At 47.0% G+C, this 24,910-nt stretch overlaps 1 protein-coding gene and 1 long non-coding RNA gene across 2 annotated transcripts in view; one reads left to right on the top strand and one right to left on the bottom strand.

Annotated features, from left to right (window-relative positions):
- The first annotated feature begins 793 nt into the window (after positions 1-793).
- On the top strand, positions 794-8,980 carry LOC139060493 (uncharacterized). The gene is made up of 3 exons (XR_011514872.1): positions 794-834; positions 2,817-2,876; positions 8,891-8,980. It is a non-coding gene; the product is annotated as an uncharacterized lncRNA (long non-coding RNA).
- Positions 8,981-11,102: 2,122 nt separating this feature from the next.
- Positions 11,103-24,910, bottom strand: part of LOC139060492 (uncharacterized) — a 107,522-nt gene continuing 93,714 nt past the window's right edge. The window contains exons 13-14 of the mRNA XM_070539650.1: positions 18,301-18,360; positions 11,103-11,240 (exon numbers count right to left, since the gene is read on the bottom strand). Coding sequence (XP_070395751.1) covers positions 11,190-11,240; positions 18,301-18,360 — 111 coding nt within the window. The 3' untranslated portion in view covers positions 11,103-11,189. The remainder of the gene's footprint in view (positions 11,241-18,300; positions 18,361-24,910) is intronic.

The raw sequence follows: 24,910 nt of genomic DNA, 5'->3' as shown, positions 1-24,910 counted from the left end.
TCAACCAGTGAAGAACAAGCTAGGAAGCACCACGTGTGCTTTCGCACGCGTGAGTAAAATTGCCCGTTTTCTGATTGGCTTCTTTCCTCTGACGTCATCGTTTTGCATCTTGCCCGTCTTTCTCTCCATCTTTCCATCTTCCTTCTTCCCTAGCATAAAGTAGCTGGGTAGGGTAATGTACCTCCTCACGCCGACTTCTCTCCCTTTCACATAATTAGTCTTTTCTCCCACTCACTTCGCACGTATGACCTACATGCAAGTCATTTACTGCTGACAAATCAATACTATCCGAACAGTGATGTTTTCAGAGTGGAAGAAAAACTAGAGCTGGTGGTACGCGATTTGGCTGGAGGTGCTTCTCATGCATTGTTACCGCGCGAGATACGTAAAAATTATCTTAGAACGATGCATATTTCTTTGACATAACTTTCTAAGATCATTAAAGAGCTTCACTTGGGGCATAAGACTGGATAATAAACTCGGAGCAGTTTCCAAAAATGAAGCTAGGCTTGGCCCATTATAAGAGAATATCCATCAGCGTAATTTGGTGAATATTCGAGTAGATCAAGACATGTTGAAATACAGTGGATTTCTCAAATACGTCTCCAATGGTGTGACATCATCATGACGCAGCCACCTCCGACAGGTTACACTGTAGTGGCTGTTCAGAATTTTTCCGGTAGGCAATATTGCAAAGCTCTACTAGACATTCTTTAGAGGCCTGTTTTGTTCACATATAGATGCTGTTATTTTCATTTACTGAAACGCTAATGAATTTCAAACATGTTATTGCAGCTGAAGCTGTGCATCATGCATAAAAGATCATCCAGTGAGGTAAGCCTCATGTCGAAACAACCAAGTTTGTGTGCGTGTCTTTGTATGTATACTTTGTTAATTTTCAAAGATTACCAGTTAAGGCAGTTAAGTTTGTCTGATGACAGTAAGATTTTTTTTAAGCACACTGTACTTTTCGGACAGGCTGTACTCTCTTTTATAATTAGGTCACGACGCCATAGAATCTGAGCAATCTGCGCGATCTGATAAATGAAAAAGTTTAACTCAATTTTTTTTCAAATGGGTTAAGTTTCCAAATCCTAAATAAGGTGAGGTGAGACATCTCCATCTAGCAGTCGCAGAGAAACATTACGTAGTTGGTGAGCTTTGATATTTTGTAGAACAGTGCAAAATTAGTCGAGATGTGAGCAACGTGCGCTTATGACATTTATTTTAGCCATTATTTTTATCGGTTAATTTAGTGATAAGTCAACCCAAATGAACCCTCCGCGCCATCTTTTGAGCATAATAACTTATAACTCTGATTTTAAGACCATAGCTTCATGTAGTTTTACGATACCCGCCCATTCATTCGCCAAGCCTGGAAGCCACGGGCCCAGTAGAGCGACACCACATTCCCAATCATTTTATTCCTGCTAATGCTAGAGGATGGACAACTTTCGCTATTGGCGCTGCTGCCGCTGCACGTCCGCTCTTTTGCTTCTGCATGACGTGCGATGAGGGAATGTTGACGTCGCCATAAAGATCCCCCATAAAGTTGACCATGCTACTAATAGGAAAAAACCAACGCCCTCAAGTGACTCCTTTTCGCACCACTGGGCTAGTAATAAAGAATAACCTATGGGGCTATATTAAGGTATTCGACCTTAAACCAGCCGCATTAAACCAGCCGCATTAAACGCACGACTGTCGTCAGCTCTGTCATGCCAGGGATAGCTTCACACTGCCGGGGGCGCCGAGTGAATGGATGGTGTAGCAGCCCACGTTTTTATTGCTAAATGTTTTATCTTCCTGGCCCTAAGCCGAGCACTCTAAGCTAGATCTCTGGCTAAAAAAGGAAAGAAAGCAATATTATATTTAGGGGCTCAACGTACCGAAACTGCACGTTGGGTTATAAGGCACGTCGTATTGGAGAGCTGCGGTATAATTTCAACCATCTTAGGTTCTATAATATGCTCCAAAAGCATGGCACACGAGTGTTTTCTGCATATTGTTTGTGTCAGATTGTGGCGGGGAGTCGAAATCCCAACCTGGTGCTTAGCCGCACAATTGCATACGCACCAAGCCACTCGGGCGGGTCAAAATAGAGATCAAATGAAAACCAATGAGCGCGTGGTGATTGAATACCCTTGCGAACTCGCTAGTGAAAGTGATGTCATAAGTGCAGTGTCAATAATCACTCCAATAACGCTGCGTTTTATTTGTGTCATTTTACGATGTGACCCACAAATAAATTTCTTCTCATTCGTGACAGTGCACATTGTTGCTCCAGCGTTGACAGGGCATTACCTAAGTACGAAACGAAGTATAGGTTCGTTTCGAATGGTAATTGTTAAATGTCGGGAACCTAAATGTATTCATCAAGGGCCAAGAGAAAGCTTCTTCTCGCATTGATTTTTATTACAAAAATACGTCCCATCAGGTTTCATCAGATGGTCCCCGAGTGGGCCTAGCCAAGTGACGTTGACTTTACTCGCGTCTATTGTGGACCGAAAAAAGTTGTCTCACTCACTCACTCACTCACTCACTCACTCACTCACTCACTCACTCACTCACTCACTCACTCACTCACTCACTCACTCACTCACTCACTCACTCACTCACTCACTCACTCACTCACTCACTCACTCACTCACTCACTCACTCTCACTCACTCACTCACTCACTCACTCACTCACTCACTCACTCACTCACTCACTCACTCACTCACTCACTCACTCACTCACTCACTCACTCACTCACTCACTCTCACTCACTCACTCATCGTGTGCGTGGCCATTCATATTTTGACCATTCCGCAGGCATTCATGGAGTACAGGCAATACCGGTCTTCGGCAGCAAAAGAGCAGAAGAGGGTGGAGGTATGAATACTTTCTTGCTCTTTCACTCCCCTTTCGAAAACAAGGCTTCTTAGCTGACTTCACTGGGGTTTGGCATATTTGATATGTGAGTATCTTGTAACCACTTGCCGAATTAAAATAACGGTTCTTTTGTGCTTTTAGATGTCGTACCGAATCGCAAGAGGCATCAAAATTGAGGTCTCAACAAGAGAAGAAAAGGAAATTAGTCGCTGAGTAGGGAAAATTATTTGTACGGTCGTAATTATCGCCAATATAGTCAAACGTCAACCAAATTGCGCTGCTATCCTGTAAAGGGTGCACCGCCGTCGATATAGATACGCTGAGGCAAAGACACCGCATGGCACACGTTTAGAGAGAGAGAGAAAAAAAAAACATTTATTCGGACCATCGAGGTGGTTGCTCTTGAGGTCGAGTGGGCGGTGTCCTCATTCCAGGATTCCAGTGGCCATGGCTGCTCGACGTACTTGCCGGACGAGAGCTTCTTGTCCCGCCAGGGTATCGCCGGTCAGCTGTACCTCCCACCGCTCAAATGACGTGCTAGGAGTCTTTAAGTGTTGAGGTTTGCCCGCGCACCCCCACGAGATGTGAAAGAAAATGGGGCGAGTTTGCATACACTCAGTATGGTTCGTGCGAGGCAATAGTGTCTCGAAGGCGCCTACGGCGGGGCCCAAAAAAAGCGATAATTAGTCACAAAGTAGGCCAAATTCACTGTACGGATGTATTTAGTGCAACTATAGCAAATAATTAACCACATTTTGCCACAGACTGCACTAGTATCTGCCGGGTTGACTCAATTTGCAACTTTGTCACAAAAGAGAAAAGGTCAGCCAAGAGTCGACGCTAAAAAAAAAGAACAGGGTCGACATAATGGCGCGTGAAATACAACACGAATAAGATACGACATGCGTGAACAATACACATGAAAGAAATATGCGGACCCATGCACTGTGGGAATGGATGTAAGCGAAGCTGTGTGCTGTTTGCCTTGATTAACGATAATTAGCGGTGATGCTCACAGTAAACGTTTAATTTATTCGGCGTTCCATCCAATGTTCCATTCCGTCCGTCCAGTTGATGGTAAACGTTACCGTGCGTACACCACGGCTGTTTTTCTGCGTAGTACACAGAACACACAGGGAGAGGTGTGCGCTTAACGCGTTGTTGTGCGCCATTGTTCATAATCGCTTAGGTGGTTGGAATGTGGCTGCCGCGGTCGGGATCAAATCAGCGACCTCGAGCCTTGCCATAGCCGAAAAGCTACCGTGGTGGGCACAGAAGTGTTGAACGTGCGACCCCTGCTATAGTGTCGCCTAGACCCTACGGTGCTTTAATCTGGCGTTCCGTCTGCATGTCTAGCCTCACTTGTCTGCTTGACAAATTTGCATTGTGTTTATTTTTCAGAAATACCACAAGCGTACCGTACCGTATCTTCAGTTTGTCCACGATCACTGTCGTGTCTATAGTAGTAGCGTTTCCTTGGCTTCTCACCTCATCTTCCCTCCCCACCTCTCACATGTATTGGAACTACGAGCGAAGAGTGGCAAGGCTGTTTGTTATTAGATACATTTAGCAGTGCCAACTTACCGTATTGTAAGTGCGGTAACACAGCACAGGCTTTCCTGACAGCGCATGCGCACACTTGACTGTACGGAAAAACTTTCCGTATGGCACACGATTCTGTACGATCGATTTCTTGGGCGCCGTGTATTTTATGCCTATGATCGTGTTCTGCACATGTTCAATATTAGAGCCCTAGAAATAACCCGGAACTACTGTGATTACTCATTCTGGTATAAACTAATTCACAACCGCTTCTCCTGTCCGCGGTTATTGTCAGCTGTAACGTTCTGCGTGCTTCGCCCTAACTTGCGTAATCCTAGCATTTTCTACGTGAATTACCCTTGCACCTCTAACGCTATAACACGTCTTGTAACAGAACTACATATTTCGCGTCATGATCTTCGTATAATCAGCTCTACTATTCACTCATTATCTGACTTCTGTATTTGAATATTTCAATTTTTGCTTGTCCTTCGTGCAACTGTTGCTTGAGATATTCTGTTTTGTTTTTCAGTTTTATGTTCTTTGTGTAACACAAGTGCACCAATATTAAAGCATAAAGCTGTTCTTGGGCAGTTTCCAAAAATACATAAACGAAACGAAATATTAGACGGTAAGGCTCTGCTCGCATCATGTTTTTCGGGCCGAGCAGCACCAAGCCGAAACATGGCGGGAAAATGGCGTCTGCCACAGAGTCCACGTCGTGCATCTCCACGGCTCCCGTGCCGTTTTCACCATGGTAGGACCGATGCATGAGTTAACACGAATAAAGGGGCAGCAAGTATGATTTCCCTTTTTACTGGAACTTCAGCTGAACTGAAGTTGTGGCCGTACCCTTCGCAATAGGAGAGTAATATAGTCAGGCCGAATGAGGAAAAAAAAGAATATTAAAAAAAGTAAAAATCATCTAACAGAAAAACAGAAAAGAAATCGTTGCAAAAAACAACAAAAAACAAAATGAACACCTCGGTTTGATGGCGCTATCTAGCGACGTAGATTTAACTTATGAGGAATGCAGAGTTTTTATAGCAGTAACTAACTATAATTTAATTATCTGCTGGTGTATTGTGTCAGCAGCGGTGTAAAAGTCTGTCGTTTAAATATTGCTTAGGTAAGAATACCTATGAAACAAAAGAAAAAAGGTTTCAGGTGTTGTAGGACAAAGTGCCACAAGATGTCCCTACCGGCCTTGTCCGTGGTTTCTACGCTTGCCGTAACCCGGCACCTTCGTAAAGAATAAGATGTGCATGGACGAGGTAAAGCTTTCTAGTACTCGCCAAAATGAATATTTCGCGCTCAGCACATAGTCATTGTATTCTGTAAAGCCTGAATGTCAGCCACTATCATCATTTTCACGTCACCGTACGCACAGAGCCACACACGTGGCTAAAACGTCTTCACTCATCGTGACGATGAGCAAAACGTGAACAAGGTGAATGTAGGGGCCAACGTTTCGACAAGTGGACTTGTCTTCTTCAAGGCGACAAATGCTTTCCTCGCCACAGTATCTATAGGTGGGGTTCTTCTAAAGGGGAGGGGGTGTGAGGCGGGAGGGCGCGGAAACGAGGGAAAGTGTGTTAGCGTGTCGAATTAGTAAAGGAACGCTGTGTACAAGGTCAAAGCCAGGACCCCCCTTCCCGTCACCCCAGTCTGTCAACACACGCGCGTTAGCCGGCGTGTCAAGGGCGTCTGACACGCCGGCTGACAAAAAAAAAGAAGGGAAGAAAAAGGAAATTCCTCGTCTCGTCTTGAATTCTCTCATCCTGGTAGGTTAGTACGGAACGGTAATTTTGTACCGTATACCGCACTTACCGCATGGCAATAAAGCACTGCTAAAACTCTCTATTCACTCGTTTCGTGACTGTATCGGTTTTATTCATTTTTTGCCTTCCCTCCCTCCTCCTCCCCTCTACCATTTTATCTACCTCCCCCCTGGACATGCAAGTTAGCTTCGACTAACGTGCAAGTAAGCGATGCAGTATCTGCAACGATTTTGCGCGGGGTCACGGACAATTATATCCATCAAGAAGCTAATGTAGCGACGCTCGAGTGGGCATTGTGTACGTGCGACGCGATGAAAAGCTGCAAACTGGTTTCTTGCGTCGCCTTTCTTCTCTTCACGCTCCTTCCATGTATATACACGCTCTGAACCATACTCGATGCTGCGTGCAAGACAGCAGGAGAAGAAAAGTCAATGGAAAAGGCAAAGAAAGCATCGCGTAAAAAGAAAAGCAGAAACAGAGAATAGGCACACCTAATCAACTCTTAATCATCGAAATAATTGAACAACCATGTACGTCGACCTTGCCTTCTTCAAGGTTCATACTTTGACCTTTTCTTTTAAAGGAAAGTTTTACTAAGGAGCTCCTATCTAAATAAATGAGAAGAAATCCTATGGCTCGGCATACACTGTACCGCGTTCCATTAGATTTGTTGAATTTGAACGAAATAGTTACAATAAATCTAACTGAAGGAGCAGATTTTTAATTTACACCACCAGTATTTAAAAAAGAGCGTCACGCTTACAACGCTTTAACTGGGCAACGTAAATGATTTCGAAATTTTGGTAACGGTACATACTGAGACATATAAAGAGCGAACGAAGTTGAAGTATTGGTATACACGACTGCAAAATCTGCTACTAATTTATGAGTAGGACGTTCGCAAAACTTCTGCAAACATTGTATCGATTTCCTGTAAGCTGTAAGCTCACAAATCACATTCGTCGCTTCGGTTACTCTAACAGATTCACTTTAGGAACTGCGATATTTGTTCTTGGTGTTCAGCTAGGGATTTGTAAACTTCGTGCTTCAGCTTTCTACGCCACTGACTTTGGGCAAGTTCTGTAAAAGCTGTTAGCGACGACATCGAAATTCTGCTTTGTACCATCGGCACAATTCCTCCAGTATCTCTTATATGCAACCAAGTTTATTCGACTTGGCACAGCATTTGTTTAATGATAGCATTTCTTCATTTTATTGATGTAAGCATAGGAAAATCGGGGTTAGCTCTTAGCTAAAGTCAGGTGACGATGGTCTATCGGAAGACTGTCAATAGATCATAGTGAACTGCAAGGGCATCTCGACTCCGTGTTTACATATTTTTTTTGCAAGGGTGACACCTCACAGCCAAACGACGGCAGAAAGGAAGTCTCCACTGCTCATAAAATATGTAGCCGCAAGCGAGTCAATGTGGTCTGAAAGTGTGATGCTGCTACTGCCTGGTGGTGCCTATGCCCTATGGAATGTTTTGTAGGAATGCTTAGACAAAACGGTTAAGTACCGGGAATTGTTTCTTTTGTGCTTCCATTACATCGCTCTAATACATGACACTAATTGTATGCGCCGGCGACCTACAGCTCTGACCAGAACGTTTCTGCCAAACTCTGCCTGTACTTTGAACGTTATACTCTGTGTTGTAAAGTGGAGACCCTATGTACCATGCAACAATCCTCACACTACGAGGCGAATTAGAGGCGATCCAACAGCAACATCGGGACTTATGCAGAGGCCTAGGCCCGACGAGCGTAGTCACTTATGTTTGTGTGTGAGCCAGCTGGGAATGCATTCTTCGTAGTAGTGTAACAACACATATAAAACCTAGGAAGAACAAAAAAGGAACAGGTGGGCACTCTGCCCCGTACCATGTTGTACCATCTTGTGTGTACTGTAACGCTTCCAGAAAGAGCATGGTGTTCGTACGTGCCGATGACCGCCTTCTGTGTGCACTCATGAAAGTGTTCGTTCGAAAGAAGACCCATGCGCAAGGAGAAGCATCTTGCATTCAATGGAGCTTGAACTCGAAAATATCAGCGTCCCGTCAGGAGGCAGTTATCATATACGTCTACCTCCAGCACAACCGGTCGTAGCTGACCAAGGTCACGTAACGTAGACGAGTCTGGCCGAAATAATTTCGCGACACCTCTTGCAGTGCGTCGTGCAATTAATAAAACCCTGGAAGCTCACTTAGGAACAATCGGAAATTACTGCATGCCATCCGGAGCACGCGGTGCGGCTTCTTTCTTTCATACAGTTTTTATGGTACTTAAGATATTAAATAAGCCAAAACTCACAGAAAGAATGTCTGTTATGAATTACGTACCAACTAGACCCAAATGAAGTTTTACTGAAGAATGTTACGCTCAAGTTAAATGCTCGGATCCATTTAAACTAAGTTTAAAATTCTGGTTAGCGTCCCGTTTAGCTTAATATCGGGTAAGGGGTAGCCTGACGTGGTGGCTACAAATAATTCAAGGTCTATACGTGTTATGAATACTCTTTAGAGTCCCAAGCCTTCAGAAATTACTCCGCTTTCGGCAAATGCAGTCAATGATACCTTTTTCCATGAAGGTATTGGACATTGGTGCTAAAGTCACTGTCAATTCAACTAGCATGAGTGCAGTTTAGTTTGCACTTTCGGCTTCTTTTTCGCTAACAAACGTTCATTGCACGTAGGACTGCTACAACCGGCACTTGGACATTCCAGTGAGGTGGACCACGGTTTCTGGCAGCGCAGAAAGTGACGTTGCATCAGAGGCAAGCACTGCCGTGGACAGCGAGGTGCCTACGGACGAGCTGCCGACGACTGCTGCGCCACAAGAAAACGAAGTGTGGAGCACCGTTGTCCCCATGACAGCGGCGACGAGCGAGCCGGACACCGTGAAGTCCGAGTAACCGTCGACAGTAACGTGGCCGAGCGAGCCTGATGGAGGCTCAAGTTTAATTACGAATAAAGCAGGCCCAATTCATGCGTGACCTTTTTATTCTGTGCTCTAGACGGAAAGTGTTCATCTACGAGAAGGAGAGAGTTCCACGGTATCTGTAGAAGGTAGCCGAGTGAGAGGCTTGCCATGATACTCCGTGTGATATGGTGAAAGTTAAAAGATAGACAGGTCAGATATCAATAACAAAACACACGCATTCGCACATAGTCGCATGCAAAATATATCGACTCCAGGAAGAATGCAATATGAGTGCTCTAGTAGGGCGCAGTTCCCACCAAGGACATTGCCACAGTCAGAGAACCTCCCGAAGATGAGATAGCGTATCTTGTAGCATGCAGACAGCTTTTGGCGTCGTAAAGTGTCTACAATTATGAATTAGGTGGACAAAGTCGTCATCCCAGCCAGTGGGACACGATGACGCGCTGGACAAATGCAGTTTAGATAAATAATCCATCGTGTAGGCACACTCGATATGGCTACGTTCGATCACGCCTAGGAAGGCTCCCGGCAGTCAAGCACACTGCAGAAGTGTTCACACCTTTAAAGGTGTTTTTTCGTCGCACTGGTAACACTCTTACCGTTAGGGCCTTGCAAAAATTTAGAAGCCGACAATGGAGCTCTAAGTAGACTCGCGATGACAAAAGACGTAGTTGAAAACCATGTAATCGTTCTGACAGCCCTCGAGTACACGCAAAAGTGCCGCGCGACTGGCCGCTGGAGGCAATTTGCGTGTATTCGCGGGCTTTTTTCATGCTTGGAAAAATACTTTTATGTAGCACTTATCGAGCAAAGAAAGCTGTATCGGGAGTTTTTCATGTTGCTCTACGATGTTCTTATTGACCCGTTTCATCTAATTATAATATTTTAGAAGTTGAATAATTACTTAAGACTAGTTATATAATTAGGCGGAACGAAAAAATAATATGAGCATCTCTAAGCGATGGCAAACAACATTACCTTGATTCTGCCCAGCTACGTGACGTTAGCATATTTTTAGCAATTGGCTCAAGTTACTTGGGATGCCGGGTATATCAGAACTGGACAATATTAGCTACGGAGTGAGCGCCTAGGGAAGGGGATCGCAGTCCACAAAGGCAGAAAATTAGGTGGGTGATGAAATCAGCAAATTTGCAGGCACAAGTTGAAGTTAGCTAGTGCGAAACAGGAGTAATTGGAAATTCCTGCAGCGGACATGAAAATAGGCTGCTGCTGCAGCTGATGATGATATTAGAATAGACCTGGCATGCCTAAAGGGGCAATATTGGTAGGGCATTGCATGAATAGTGCGCATGTCATGACATGTATGCATGACATGACGTGCATGCCATGACAACATTATTATGTATGACAGAAATAACACGACATGCACGTATGACGTATGTGTGCCATGATATGATTAGCATGAATGACATGCATGACAACAAAATAATACCATGACATGATGGACGTGGCATATCAGAACGTGACAAACATATCTAAACATAAATGACGTGCATGATGTGCTTGTCATGTAGTCATCTCAATTATGTCACGAAATAATGTCACGTTATGTTTGTCATTCTTATCTTGTTATACTGGTCCATTGACTCAAGTTGTCTGCTGGCTTCAGCCACTAGGTATGTAGTCATCTTCGTGATGCCATCGTCGTTGCATATTTGTCATTCCAACTTCGTCATAGTAATCTCTGATCTGACTCTCGAACGCTACGTTGCTCAAACTGGGTAGCTCACGTCATTATATATCTAGGCATCTAGGGAGCAGCGCGTCTGCTGGCGATCGCCTCCTTTCGAACAACTCAAAAGCAAGTTTCGCACGTGTGATGATTTCCGAACGCTGGACAGCCACGCGCCAACTCTGTATAACCAGACAATAGCAAAATGCTTCGCAAAACATCGATTACCACGTTTTTGTAGAGAAATGCTTATGCGACGAAAATTGGTTGAGAAAAAAGGTGAAATGTTTTTTATTGGTAAATATGATTCACTGAACACAATGGCTTTTTTTACACGCACCAAAGCCTTGAAGTACTGTTAACGCGTGTTCTTGATGCCGGACTGACGGAACAGCTTGCTGGCGCATTCCTGAAATATGAGAACACACAGCCGGAGATACACGTGTAAGACACGCACATGCACATGCACACAAACACACACACACAGACACATACATGGGTGCACACGCGAGTGACACTCGCAAAAGATGCATCCCTTCATTTTTGTATGACATACTGCACAAAGATGGATTCAGATAGCATGAAGAAAAAAGAACAGAAAACAGGTGGTGGTAAACGCAACACATGTTCAGTTTGCTAACGTATACAAAGCAAGTGAGCGAAATTGAGGTTTCTGCAGAGATGGCTTGCCAAGTGAAGGCAATAAATGAACGAAAAGAAAAAAGAGAGAATGGTCATCGTGTGCACAACTCCGAGGCTCTACATCTAATTCTGCATGTATTTCGACAGCTGTGGCCAGAACTTGCAAAATGTTAAAAAGGTGAATGATGTTCGCGCGCATGACACAATCACTGGCTCTGCATTGAAGGAGTACGTGAAAACTTATCCACTTTAGAGGGATGCGGGCCACATATATGTGTAAGGACTATGCATGATTTTATTTTTGAAAATCAGAAGCACGCTTTAAAAAAAGTTCGCACTGCGCCTGCAAATTCTTCTGCGCGCTAGAACATCGCAAGATCACCTGCGCAATGATAGCCACTGCGAACGAGCAATATTATCAGCCTTTATTGGCAGCTCGTCACTTGCAAGCGATTGCTGCTCGTAATATGTAAAGAGACTGCTTTTTATAGTTTCAACTTGTGAGTGCATGTGCCACGCATTTATGCACAACTTTATAAATACGCAAACGAGAAGAACAGTGGCGATGCACCGAGAAGACGCTGCTGCTGCCGCACCGAGCAGCGTCTGTGTTCTTTCTCAAAGCAGGCAAAGCCGCGCTATCGCTCGACGAACTTGGTTTAGGCACGTTCAACCACGGCAATTTTTGTTCGGACAGCCCCTACGATTTTAGGATTTTAGTTGTAGGATTGACTACTAGATGTAGCCTAGATGCGGGTATACTGGTCGGCAATAAAGTATTTGCTCCTCTACTGTATTCCGTTTTTTTTTTGTTGATACGATGTAAGGAGATGTTGACGCACACTTTCAGGTGCCGACTACTCCCTAGCTGTTGACAGTGTCTCCCTGCGGACCATACATTCAATGGGTTTGAACTACCAAAAAAAAAGCTCTTCATTTTATATCGAAAGTGACCCCCGTCCACTACACATCGGGTGGTGACTACAGTCCAAAATATGTAGTACACAAAATGCTGTTAATTACTAATTACTGTTAACATCCTGGATGTATCTCAATATGCTTGAAAGTTTCATTAGTACAAGAAAGTGCCACGTATCCGATTTGTGGACAAATGTAGAGAGAGTACAACCTCTGCGTTTAGTGCGCATTTTCACACAGTAGCAATCAAACTGTACTAGTCTAAAGGATAGGGATAAGGTATATTTTCGGTGCTTTCCTTCATGACAGTTCCAGTTTATGGAGATGTTTTGACGGACACGGGTAGTCAAACAGGAAAAAGTTTAATTTTGTTGCATATTCGCCACCGACACTGGATATGAATGCCATGGAATGGTCGCATGAGGAAGTGTACACTGAACAATTACTTTTGAACAGAGGATACGTTAGTAGAAGCAAAACTTAATTTTTTTGCTGCTCCTGTGGTCATATCAGTATAAATACAACATAAAGAAATCCGAAACTACTTCAATGCGTTGTGCCGTTTCTAGGTACACCTGGATTTGTAACAGTGTTCTAATTCAGCCTATAAAAGGTGCACTTCGTACTACTCCATATTCAGAACGGGGTTAGAGGGCGATTACATATCGCACTTTCATGTAGTTACACGTAGCAGCCGTGCCAAACATAGGTCGGCAAACCCCTTCGTGAGTCGACTCGCTCACACCAGGCTGACCCATTACACTGCATCTGAGTGAGTCCGGCTGAATAGAAACTGGTGAGTCTGAGTCCAAGTGAGCGCAGCTGAATATAATATTGGTGAGTCGCAGTCGGAGTCCGGCTAGGTAGAAATTTGAAGAGTCTGAGTCCGAGCGAGCCCGGCTGAGCAGAACTTTGGTGTGTCTGATCTCCGAGTGAGCCGTAAGAAAAAATAATTTTCTGATCGAGATTGAGTGAGTTATAATAATGTTGTCGACCTGTGGTCGATTTCAAAAAAAAAACAGAAGCCATCGCTGAAATCGTGGCAACGCCTGAAACGCAAACAGTTCATTCAAGCAGCGCGCACCATACTTCGAAATTCCAATGTCTGCATCAAAAGAGGAAAAAAAAAATCACGCAGAAAGTTCTCTGGGAGTTGTCTAAGTATGCGTAAGCAATGTGCCACTTGCTCATGTTCTCGCAGCCCGGTGCCATTATCAATGTTATGAAGCTTGATTCGACCAGTATAAACGACAGCGCTGCGGTGACATGATCGGCTGCGGACGGTGGCGCAAGGTGAATTGATGAGGCAAGCAAATTGCTGCAGGTGGCGGCGACAGGTCGCTTATCACGTTCCGATCATTATAAGCAATTACCGCTCTTTAGCGCGTTTTCTAAAGCGTCGAACCATTATCAACCGTGACCAACCGGCCTACGGTGGCTGCTGCGTATATGGTGCGGCCTCACGGGCCCCTATCCTGAAAGCGTTCTGCGATGAAAAAACAAGGCGGGCCATGCTGTAAGCTTCGTGCGCGCTCCATTCTCGCCGCTTAGTTCACGTTGAAGCGAGAGACAGCACGAAGGTCAATTGACTCACTGCTGCGTGCCCTATCACGAACGTGATCGTCTTACGGGATGGATGGACGGACGTTTTTCCTTGTTGGGTAAGCATGGAAATGCGAATAAAAAAGAAAGCATAGAAATGCTTACGCATTTAAAAGAGATACCATGGAACTTCGTGGCCGCCGAGTTATCGGCTGCAGTACGCTCGCACCTACGCGGCCCTTCCCCATGCCCTCTCTCTTACACAAACATACATGCTTTGTCGCATTGCGTAGGCGCATGCAGGGTCAATCCGGAGTCGTCGCAACGCCGGCCACGCTCAGTCCCGACGAACGGCGTCTGCTTACACCTCCTTTCATGCTCGGTGCTTCTCATTTTTGCTCCGAGAACTGTGTCCACTTGTCGCGCGTCGGCCGCACAATAGAGGGGGTTTGGAAGGGAAACATGGCAAATCTCGCCGGCAAACGTGAAGCATTGAGTGCTGCGCGAACGTAGCTTTCACCTTCACCCTTTATGCGAAGCATACTAGCCGCACAACCACGCTATTCCTTGCTGCGCCGCGCGCGGCCATGGCGCGGCCACGTAGCTACCATATGACGTCATAACAGCTGCAAAGCGGACGCTTAAGCTTCGCCTTCAAGAGTGTAACGCGACAGCGTTCCCGTCGACCCGCCAAGGGGTGTAAGACAATGGGCTACGGCGCACCGACTACGCGCCCCGCATCGGACGCGGTGAGCGTCGAGCAACGCAACGTTCGGCGCGACAACGAAATGTGCGCCTGAGCAAGCGACGCACGCCTGAGCCTTAGAAACAGCCCGTTTCTAAGGCAACACCGCGTTCACTAGAGGCGGTTTTGTACCGCTTTGAAGCATCTAACTCGTGGCTCAGTGGTAACGTCTCCGGTATCCGCAGAAGTAACGTCTCCGGTGTCGCAGTGTTACCGGCTTTTCTGCGACACGAGCTCCTTAACGCTGTCGCATTAAAATAAAGGCTAGTATGCTTCGCATCCTGGGCTTAACCTTACCTAAGCCACAGCCATTTTTTTATTTTGCATACATTTAGATTTTAAGGCGATAGCTTTAAGGAGCCCGTGCCGCAGAAAATCCGGCGTCGGTGTCTGGAGTCGGAAGCTGCCTAGACAAAAAGGATTTTGGACGAAATTCTGAACCACTCATACACAACCCCTTCTCTACTACCAAAGTTGCTCATACCTTGTCTTTCATTGTTTTCAAGGTTATCCCTCGGAATTTTGAGAACAGCGCCCACAAACAAACGCAATGAAAAAAAAAGAAAGCACCGACAGCGCATGTCCTTTATGTTAGCTCTTCTCAGAGTGAAATAGTATAAGTGCGAAACAATAACAGGAGATCGACTCACGCAAGAGGCTGTGTTTCTACCAAAGAACTCCCCTTCGTACATAGCGTTCGCAGCCAGCGTTTCCCAGTAAACATCACGGTTACATAAGCTGCAGTTGCCGGGAAGCATGAAAAGTAGTAAGGGGTCTTTGAACGTTACCGAGTTCCACTCTCAAGAGGAAGCTTTAGCGCGGGTGCTCCTATTTGAATACACGTAAAAGGAGAATTCGTTTTTCTTGGAAACCACTGCACCAAATTTGACGAGATTTTTTGCATTTAAAAGACAAACTTAAAATCTAGTGACTGTTGATTTCAAATTTTTGATTTATGTCATCAATTGTTTATTAAAAATTGTCACGAATCAAAAATTTCCATAAAACGAAACTATCAAGTTTACAGCTCTGTAAGTCAGCAACGAAAAACGATAATACTATTATGTAAATTGCATCTAATAGTAAATCTAAAGCAGACAAAATTGATCTGTTACACATGAAGCTAAATAATTTGTAATATGGAAATGCAGCTTTTGCAGAACCCTGGTAAGCAACGTAACAAATTCACGTAAGATGTAAAATGACATACCGAATTTGTCCGCTTTCAATGGTATAATGGATGCCGTTTAGAGAACCGCGATATGTGTTCTTGATGCAGGGCTATGAACTTGTAAACTTCGTGCTTCTATTTTTTTCAAACATTCAAATTTTTCAAAATTCATGTAACAAAATTCAGAACCTAAATCGAAATTCCGCTTCTAACAGTCACTAGAATTTAATTTTCGCTCTCAAATGCAACAAATTTTATTAAAATTGGTCCAAGGGCTGTCTCACAAAAACGTTTTGCGTTTTGTATGCGCTTGAATAGGCCGCGTTGGATTTGGGCCCGAGCTAAAGCTTCCCTTAAAGGCGAAGCTTAAGCACCCTCCAAAATTTTTTAAACGTTTACAATATTGTGCATCTAAATTCTGTGTACAATTTATGAGAGAAAAAGAAGAAAACCCGCATAATTTGGTTGTCCCAATCGAGATTTCCTTCGACAAATACATAAATCGGCACGCTTATACGTCTCAGAAGGCTATCTTGTACGGTTCGCACGTACGCTGTGCTGTAAGTACGGGAAAGAGGGAGCGCTGAGATTTACGCGTCGAGGTGCCGCCCCGCGCGGCGCACACTGCAGATATGGCGACGCCACTGCCTGCAAAAATGGATTCCTTTACTCGTAAGCCGGTGGTTGCTGTGCAACATTAAACTTCATTATGTGACATTTATGCCACAGGATCACTTGATTTCTCCCATGTGCCATGTATTTAACTTCTGGCTCCTTGTGGCGTAACTTGCGAGTGCGCCATGCAGGTAAGTCGATAGCACTGGGCGAAATGTCGCCATGAAACGAGATAAAGTGGACTACGGCCGGTCGGTTAGCAGATCGTTGTATACGCGTATATTTTTTTTTTATTTGTAGGAAGCGGCAATGAATCAGAAAGAAACCGGAGTGCGTTGCACCGAAGTCGTACAAATGTTTTTGTTTCGGTTTGACACCCGTGTTTAATTTTCAGTAAGCGCTGATGACTGTGAACACACTTCATTATGAACGTGAACGAGGGCGTTTAAGTGCGAGCATAAGAGTGTACAAGTGAGTGAGTTGCAGTGCATGTTTGTAGACGGGAGTGTGAAACTGACTATGAAGTGAGTACTGCTTACTCTCTATCGGTGATCATTTTGGTGAACTGGTAGACCGCGTCAGTGAGGTCCACAGCGGCCAATGAGTTCGATTCACATAAGTAAATATGCGATTCCAGGAGATTTAGTGCAGGCTGATCCCATGATTGCGTTAGTATGAATGTGTCTGTAATTACGTGAATCTGAAGAAGCCCAAGCCTGTTAAGTGCGTGATGTTATGTGGGCCTGCCTAAAGCCTCGATTACCATTGGTTATTCTGTTCTCGGTGAGTCCGAGTCGGAATAAGCCAGACTGAGTAGAATATCGATGATCTAGAGACCGAGTTAGGCTGGCTGAGTAAGTTTTGGTGAGACTGAATCAGAGTAAACCTTAAACAAAAAAGTTGCACCCATGATTACGATTCTTCCTAATGCGAAGTTTGAGCTCAGCTCTGAACGTGCGTTCATTTCGCAATATATCGGTTGGCGCGGACAACCTTTATTGCACGGCACGTTGCAAACGGAGCGAAGTGTGGCGCTACTGCCTCGCTAATCTGGAGATCGCGAGATGCAGCGCGTGGATGGCGCATGGGCGCAATTCACAGCAGCCGCCACAGACAGACCTGCCAGACGACACACACTACACTAGCGCCATCTCGTAGCAATCGACGCGGCACTACGCTTACCCTCCTCCTGAGCTTTCGGCCTCAGGGTTCCGCTGCACCCTCCTACACCGCTTAAAAAATAAATTATGGGGTTTTACATGCCAGAACCACTTTATGATTATCAGGCACGCCGTAGTGGATGACTCCGGCAATTTCGACCACCTGGGATTCTTTAACGTGCACCTAAATCTACGTACACCAGTGTTTTCGCCCCATCGAAATGCGGCCGCCATGGCCGGGATTCAATCCCGCGACCTCGTGCTCAGCAGTCTAACACCATAGCCACTGAGCAACCACGGCGGGCTTACACCACTTTCGTCCTCGCGTCTTTCATCCCACACAGCGCTCTGCATTCGCTCTTTCCTCCTTCGCTGTGCTCATTCGCATGGTTACGCCGCCGCTCGCCGCTGGAACGGGTGCGTAAGAGCTGCGCTCCAAAAAGGAAACTTTGTTTTCCCCATCAAGAATTCCATTTTGACCCTTATGGGACAAACTCCTTAACCTTGAATCTTAAGCCATGGGACAAACTAGCCCGTTTAGCGGGAAATATTTTCAGAGTACACCTTCAGCAGTTGCCAAACATGCTCCGCTTCTACAATGAAACTTTGTGAAGGACCTCATAGGCATTCCGGAGGCATCAGGAGACACACGAGGGTTATGAACACGTATACTCACGGCAGCGCTGTTAGAGCGGGCGTACACGGTCCTCAGTCGTTCTTCGTATCGACGGGTCACCTGAAAGCAACACAAAGTAAAAAGAATTAGTCTTTTCCTGCATTCGTTAGATTACGCGGAACGTGAGCGCTTCGAACGCCCTTACTGCACCAAGGAATTGACGATGGATGCTTGCGTGTGTGTTCTCCTTCTCGTTATTAGAGAGCTTTAGTTTAGGGGACGGAAGCGGCTTGCGTACGCAACAACTAGGGGTGACGGTAAAGCGCATGCGCAGACGATGACGTAGAGGCCTGCGCATGCGCAGTACCGTTGCCCCTAGTTCTTGCGTACGCAAGCCGCTTGCGTCCCCAAAACTAAAGCTCTCTATTGTGTGCCTGTGTGAGCATGCGTGAGTGCGTGTGTCGTGAGTGCATCTGCAGTCGAAGCGCGTAACCTGGTTTCCTTTAAAATGCGGTTGCATCTATTTCTCGCTATGTTATTAGCATTCACGATTTCCAACAAGGAGGGGTGTCATATCCGATAACTGCTGTAAACAACACAAACAGAATTTTCCTGATAGCATGCCTGGCGACGGCGAATATATATACCACCACAAAGGAAAAAAAAAAAACTGGCATGCAGCTGCAAACTAAAATCGCAAATTCACTTTTATATCGTCGCAATCGTCATCATTGCAAAAATAATTGTGTCTGTTGCAATGAAAAAGCGTCTCCAGAAACTATTACACTAACTGAGCATCGCTGAAGTCATATCCAGACAAGTAAACGGTAAAAAAAAAAAAAGAATCGGGGCCTTATTTATGTAACACTAGTCCAAGAGTTACGAGTATATAGGAAAGCTTGGATTGTGCCCCTCTTGGTACCCCGATCTGTGACTGATTTGTATTCTACTCTGTTGTTTGTCGTGGCCATTATCTGTACTATGTCTAATCATTGCGGTTCATTCCGAAGTGTCCTGTTGAGCGACCACGAATTATAGCGCACGCCATTCGATCAAGTGTCGCCTGTACTACGGCCTGTACAAACAGAGACATGTTCAGAAGTATGCGCAAGTTTCATTTTCTGTGCTGTACAGATACTCGGCACGTGTTCCTCACCGTCTCGTTTTTTCGCCTGCGTACGATCCGTCACTTTCAGCGCTTCTGAGCGCACAGAACGTTGCTAGTATATTCCAGCACGGTGGTGGTTTAGAGTTGCTTGGGTCCAGGGCGTCCAGGGGTTTGTTTACTTAATGCTATAGCTACTGGGAGCTCAAGCTGTCTCTACCGACAGCAGTGCCCTGTCATTTAACTAAGCGAGCGGAGAAATCATATCGTCTAGGAGATGCGCGTTCGCAACGCCCTGCAGCCCTCTTTCCCCTGTAGGCAAGCGGTTCTGCACGTGTAGCACTTCATATAGCATTGCGGAATAGAGCCTTCAGAGGCGCGAAGATCTTTCTTGCACTACCTGACGCAGGCACAGAAGGCGCAGACGTAGAGCGTAATATTACGCACATGTACGGCACTCTCATAGTGTTCATGAAGGAAATGAGAAAGAAACCACTAAAAATGGCAAAACGGCGCTGGTGCCACATTGCCGATTGTTGGGGGTCGGGAAGTGCCCTCAATTTTTATACAGGGTGGCTGTAAAACTTTCCCGTCGACTGGCGGGATACGCAGCGGCCGATATGTATTACCCTGTCACCACAAACGAGCCCAGATTCTAGAGGGAGAATGTTTGCACGTTACTCTAAAGAGAAAGTGCGATTGGCATCCCGCCATTGTCTTTGCTTGGTTCCTGGCCGTATATTGAATGAACGCAGTAATTTGTTTTCAATAATGAAGCAAAACTGCGAACTGGTTCATCTCTTCAACGGCGTTTCTTAGCAATTTTCTTATCGCGAAGCGACAGACGCTCTCGACTGCCATTTGTCGAGGTTTCTGCTATCTGTCATCTGCCATCTGTCGAGGCTGCCATTCAGTCGAGGCTTCCCATCCATGCTAGGGTCGTCTGTTTTTTTTTATTGCGATAGCAATAATATGACACTCCCTCGCCATCGGCGTCACCGTGATGTTATGTATACAGTCTAAGAGCAATAACGACGTCGCCTATCGCCGTATGCTGCATGTGCGAGTGACAGCGCGTGAGGGTGAGCCGACGATGGCGGCTCAATCTAGCGTGCACAAGGGATGAAAGCAGGGACGAAAGGGACCATATTTCGTCACGCGCAATGAACCTGGGGGAGAGGAGGTAGGAGGGCGGGGTTGTATTTCGGGAGCGACTGCGCCTGGCGCGCCGTCACGCGGGCTTTACCTGGAAAGCGATCCGCTTTGGCGGCACAGTCCAGGTGGGCTGATGCTCGTAGCTTTGCGTGTGCTGTGTTCTCGCCACTCGGTTTTCGTTGAGGCGACAGACAGCCGTGAAGGTCACTTCCCTCGCTGCAGCTGCCGCGCATCCTCACGCCAGCGTTCGGACAGCGAGTGTCGGCGGTCATGCAATGGGATGTGTGCCCTTTTGCCTGTGCGAGCTGACACCATGCTTCTTAATTTATTTAGTAAGCGAGCGTTTACAAGTTTATACGGCCGATAAAACTACTGTCCTTACTCATTCTGGCAGTCTACTAATTTGCTGTCACAATCGATGCTTCGCCTTTCCGGCAAAACTGTGACTTTTGTTTATCTCAACCAAAGTGGCAGCCAGCGGCTTCACACGCTCTCGTAGGTGGCTGCAGGTACTGCGACACCAGAAGTTCTAGCATATAACCTGCTTGATCTACAGCGGCAGCACTCTTGCTCTGAAGGGGCGTGCGGCACGGGTGAGCCTCAGTATGTGCGTCCCGCGCGCTTTGGCGGAGGGGTTTGTCACGACGTACCTAATTCGTGGAGCACCGCTGGTCCTTCTGTTGAATGTTTTCGCATGAGTTATCGCTCACGAACTGCGTTTTCTTTTTGTAATAAAGAAACGGCCCATGACATGTTCAGAAGAAAGTTCTTTGTGCAGCCGCAGCACACCCTGTAACGGCAGCCGTAGCTACACATTCCGTCGAGGCATTTCGGAGGGGCCAACCAGTAGGCCACCTCCTGACATCACGCGGCTTCGCTCTTTCCGAAATACGATTAGAATTAGGCACACAACAGATTGTTGCTCCTGGCTGGCTGATGGAACTCTTATATTACTGGAAAGAGCACCTCAAGACGAAGTATCCGAACTATTAACAAGTGGTCCCGCCTTTGGAGAGATACGTGACCACTTTGACAGGTACAGACAGGTTTCGGCAAAGGAATGCAAAGACCAGCCACCTGTCAAGCATCCTATTGATGGACAGCCATGATCGGGACGTCACTCTGGGTAGGTCAAAAAAGTTAAGATGGAGAGACTGTACTGGCTCAAACTATCTGAGTTGGAAAGCAAGATGAAGGGATGTGGCCAAATCTCCAAAGGCGAATTCACCATGAATCTTTCTCAAAGCGGCAAACAGCGATAACGAAAAGAGGTTATACCGTGGTAATTTTTTTTTATTTTGCCCGCGCTCTGCACCTTTGCTTAGAAGTACACAGCTTGCTCTTAAGCACTGAACTCGTAACGGCATAGCTTTTCGATCACGTTCACTCGCAGAGAGCAGCTAGTGCCTTTGTACTCTAACGAGCGAGCTGTAACATTAACAAGACTGCGTCTTTGCGATCCTGTCTGGCTTATGATAACTCTAAATTCATACCCGAAATTCCCTGCCTTTCAGAGCGCAGCTCTAAGGCGTCTGTTCCTGCATTGAGCGTCGGCGTCGTTCCTCGGTGTAACCGAGCGAACGAGCACAGCGAAAGAGGAAAGGGAACGCAAAGAGCAGCCGCAGATGAAAGAACACGCGAGGAGGAAAGTGGAGGAGGAGCGGAGGGGAAAGAGCCTGAGCACGTGTGGAGCTGCCGGCGGCGAAGGCATCCGCAGCTTTGTGGCCGATCTCAGCTGCGCTTCCTAGGAGGGGGCCGGGTGGCATGGGGTGGGCAGGGCTACGCACCCCGTGGCGTCAGTTGCTGAGGTCATTCCCCGGTACCAGCGTGTGTAACAGGTATCGTTGTTCCTGCGAGCGGCGATGGCGTGCGGCTACGAGTAAGGCTCGATGCGACACTCCCTTGGGCTTTGCCGTCTCTGACACTGGTGGCTCAATTCCTCCCCGCGACGATGGGGGGAATCGTCCTGTTTCGATGGGGGGAATCAGACCACTGTTTTCGCCGGTGATACCACTGCAAAGTTGTTCGGACAGGCGTTTCAGGCGTTACCATAAATATATTTGGACATGCCTACAGCCTTGTGTATCAATGGCACAGACCAACTCTGGGGAATCAGCCAAGAATCGGGGGTGCCAGAATAACAGAAGGTAGAACTACATAAAAAGCAAAATAAGTTTACTAGTTAGAAATAGGTACAGCCTAGAAAAAAAAGAAGTTTCGCCCGAAAGACGAAGCATCAATAGCGATAGCAAATTATGAGACAGCTATACCAAATAAGCTCAGTAGTTTTATCGGTCATTTAATGTTGTAAACACTGGCCTACTAACTAAATCAACAAGCATGGTATCACGCGCGCACAGGCAAACATGAAGAGATCTCACTCGATCAGCACAAACACTTGCTGTCGAAACGCTGGCGTGACGCAGAGCGGCAGCAGCAACAAACGAATTGCCCTTCGTGCTGCCCCTCGCTTCAACGTGAACTAAGCAGCGAGAACAAAGCGAACGTGAAGCCATAAGCCCTTCGCGCAGCTAGACTCTTTACCCGCAGATCGATTTCAATATAGCGGCCGCCGGAGTAGAAAGCCTCCTTGGCAACTCCGCGAACTGGTCGTCAAGCCGGCAACGAGGCACGCGCCGCGCGGGATATTCGCCCTCGACGTGAAGGGAGCATTTGACAACCTGTACCACGCGAGCGTGTTGCAGAATTTAAACAAAGCCCGGTGTGGCCGGAAGACATTCGGCTACATAAAAGATTTTTTGTCAAACCGAACGGCGACCATCAGGATAGGGGAGGAGAAGTCGGACCCTGTCGAGCTCGGCGATAGGGGCACCCCTCAGGGGTCGGTCTTGCCGCCCCTGCTCTTCAATCTGGCCCTGTTGCCCCTGCCCGACCTACTCAGGCAAATCGAAGGCGTGGACCACGCGTTATATGCCGACGATATTACGGTGTGGACGGCCGGAGCCGGATCCGATGCCTGGATGGAGGAAGTCTTGCAGCGGGCGGCAACGACCGCGCACGAGTGCGCAAAGTCGTCCGGACTGAGCTGCGCTCCCCAGAAATCAGAGCTGCTCATGATCCAACCGGGAAAATCCAAGAAGGAGCTGCCGCCGAACGTGATTATCACCATCGCCGGAACGATCATCAAGCCAACACAGCAGATTAGGATTCTCGGCATACTACTTCAGAGCAATGGGAAGGCGCAGGCCGCCATCACAAGGATCAAGACTACAACCGAACAGATATTTGGTATGATTCGGAGGGTATCCAACAGAAACCGAGGCCTTAAAGAGGACGATGCCATGCGCCTGGTACGCGCGTTAGTCGTGTCGCGGTTTACCTACTCAAGCCCCATATCTCCAGCTGACGAAGGCGAATAGAGACACCCTAAACAGGATGCTTCGTAAGGCAACGAAACAAGCACTGCGTATGCCCATATACTCGTCCACGCATAAACAGCTGGACATGGGCGCCCGCAACATGGTGGAGGAGCTCATCGAAGCCCACCTCTCTAATCAGAGAATCCGGCTCAGTCACACGGAACACGGATGAGCCATCCTACGCAAGATAGGATGGCAGATCGAGCCAGTACCCATCCAGACGGCCCTTCCGGAAGACTGGAAAACGATCATTCAGACCAAACCCCTTCCCCGGAAAATGACGCCGGGCAAGGACGATGAGAGGCGCACCACGCGAGCCAGAGCCCGGAAGCTGGAAGAGATCCCCAGGGTCCTCTACGCGGACGCCTCGCTCCGAAAACACAGTGACCATGCAGGCGTGGTGGTTACATCAAAAGACAGGCTGATCGTCAGCGCGTCCCTGAAGACAACAGACCCCGCAGTTGCCGAAGGAGCGGCCGTGGCCCTCGCACTCGCACAGCCGAGCGTGGACACCGTAGTCACCGACTCTAAGACAGCCTACAGTAGCTTTCGCAGGGGGGTAATCTCCTCCGCGGCCCGAGCCATTCTAGCCAAGCACAAGCCTCCGCGAAAAATCACAGAGCTCGTGTGGGTCCCGTCTCACTCGCAGGTAGCAGGCAACACCATCGCCGATTACCATGCCCGAGAAATGTCAATCCGGGCCGAGCACGAGCCGGAAGAGCTACCGCACCCTGTTAGCAGCTTTCGGGACATTACCCGGATGTACCGAGAGGAAAGGTGCAGACTGCCAGAACCGCACCCCAAACTCACCAGGCAACAACAGACGATCCTGCGTCGAGCGCAGGCGGGATCACTTGCGCATCCCGTACTCATGAACCGCATGTACCCTGCGGAATACGATATGCTCTGTCCTTTTCGCAGAAAAGAAAAGGGCATCCTGCCGCACATCTTGACAGAGTGCACAGAACTCAAGACCCCCCTCCTCCCCTTCCCACCCTTGAGCGATGAGAGACCTTGTTATCCAGCCCCA

This window comes from Dermacentor albipictus, chromosome 5 (genome assembly GCF_038994185.2).
Source record: "Dermacentor albipictus isolate Rhodes 1998 colony chromosome 5, USDA_Dalb.pri_finalv2, whole genome shotgun sequence".
NCBI classification, from domain to species: domain Eukaryota; kingdom Metazoa; phylum Arthropoda; class Arachnida; order Ixodida; family Ixodidae; genus Dermacentor; species Dermacentor albipictus.
This window is presented reverse-complemented; position numbering and strand designations above follow the sequence as displayed.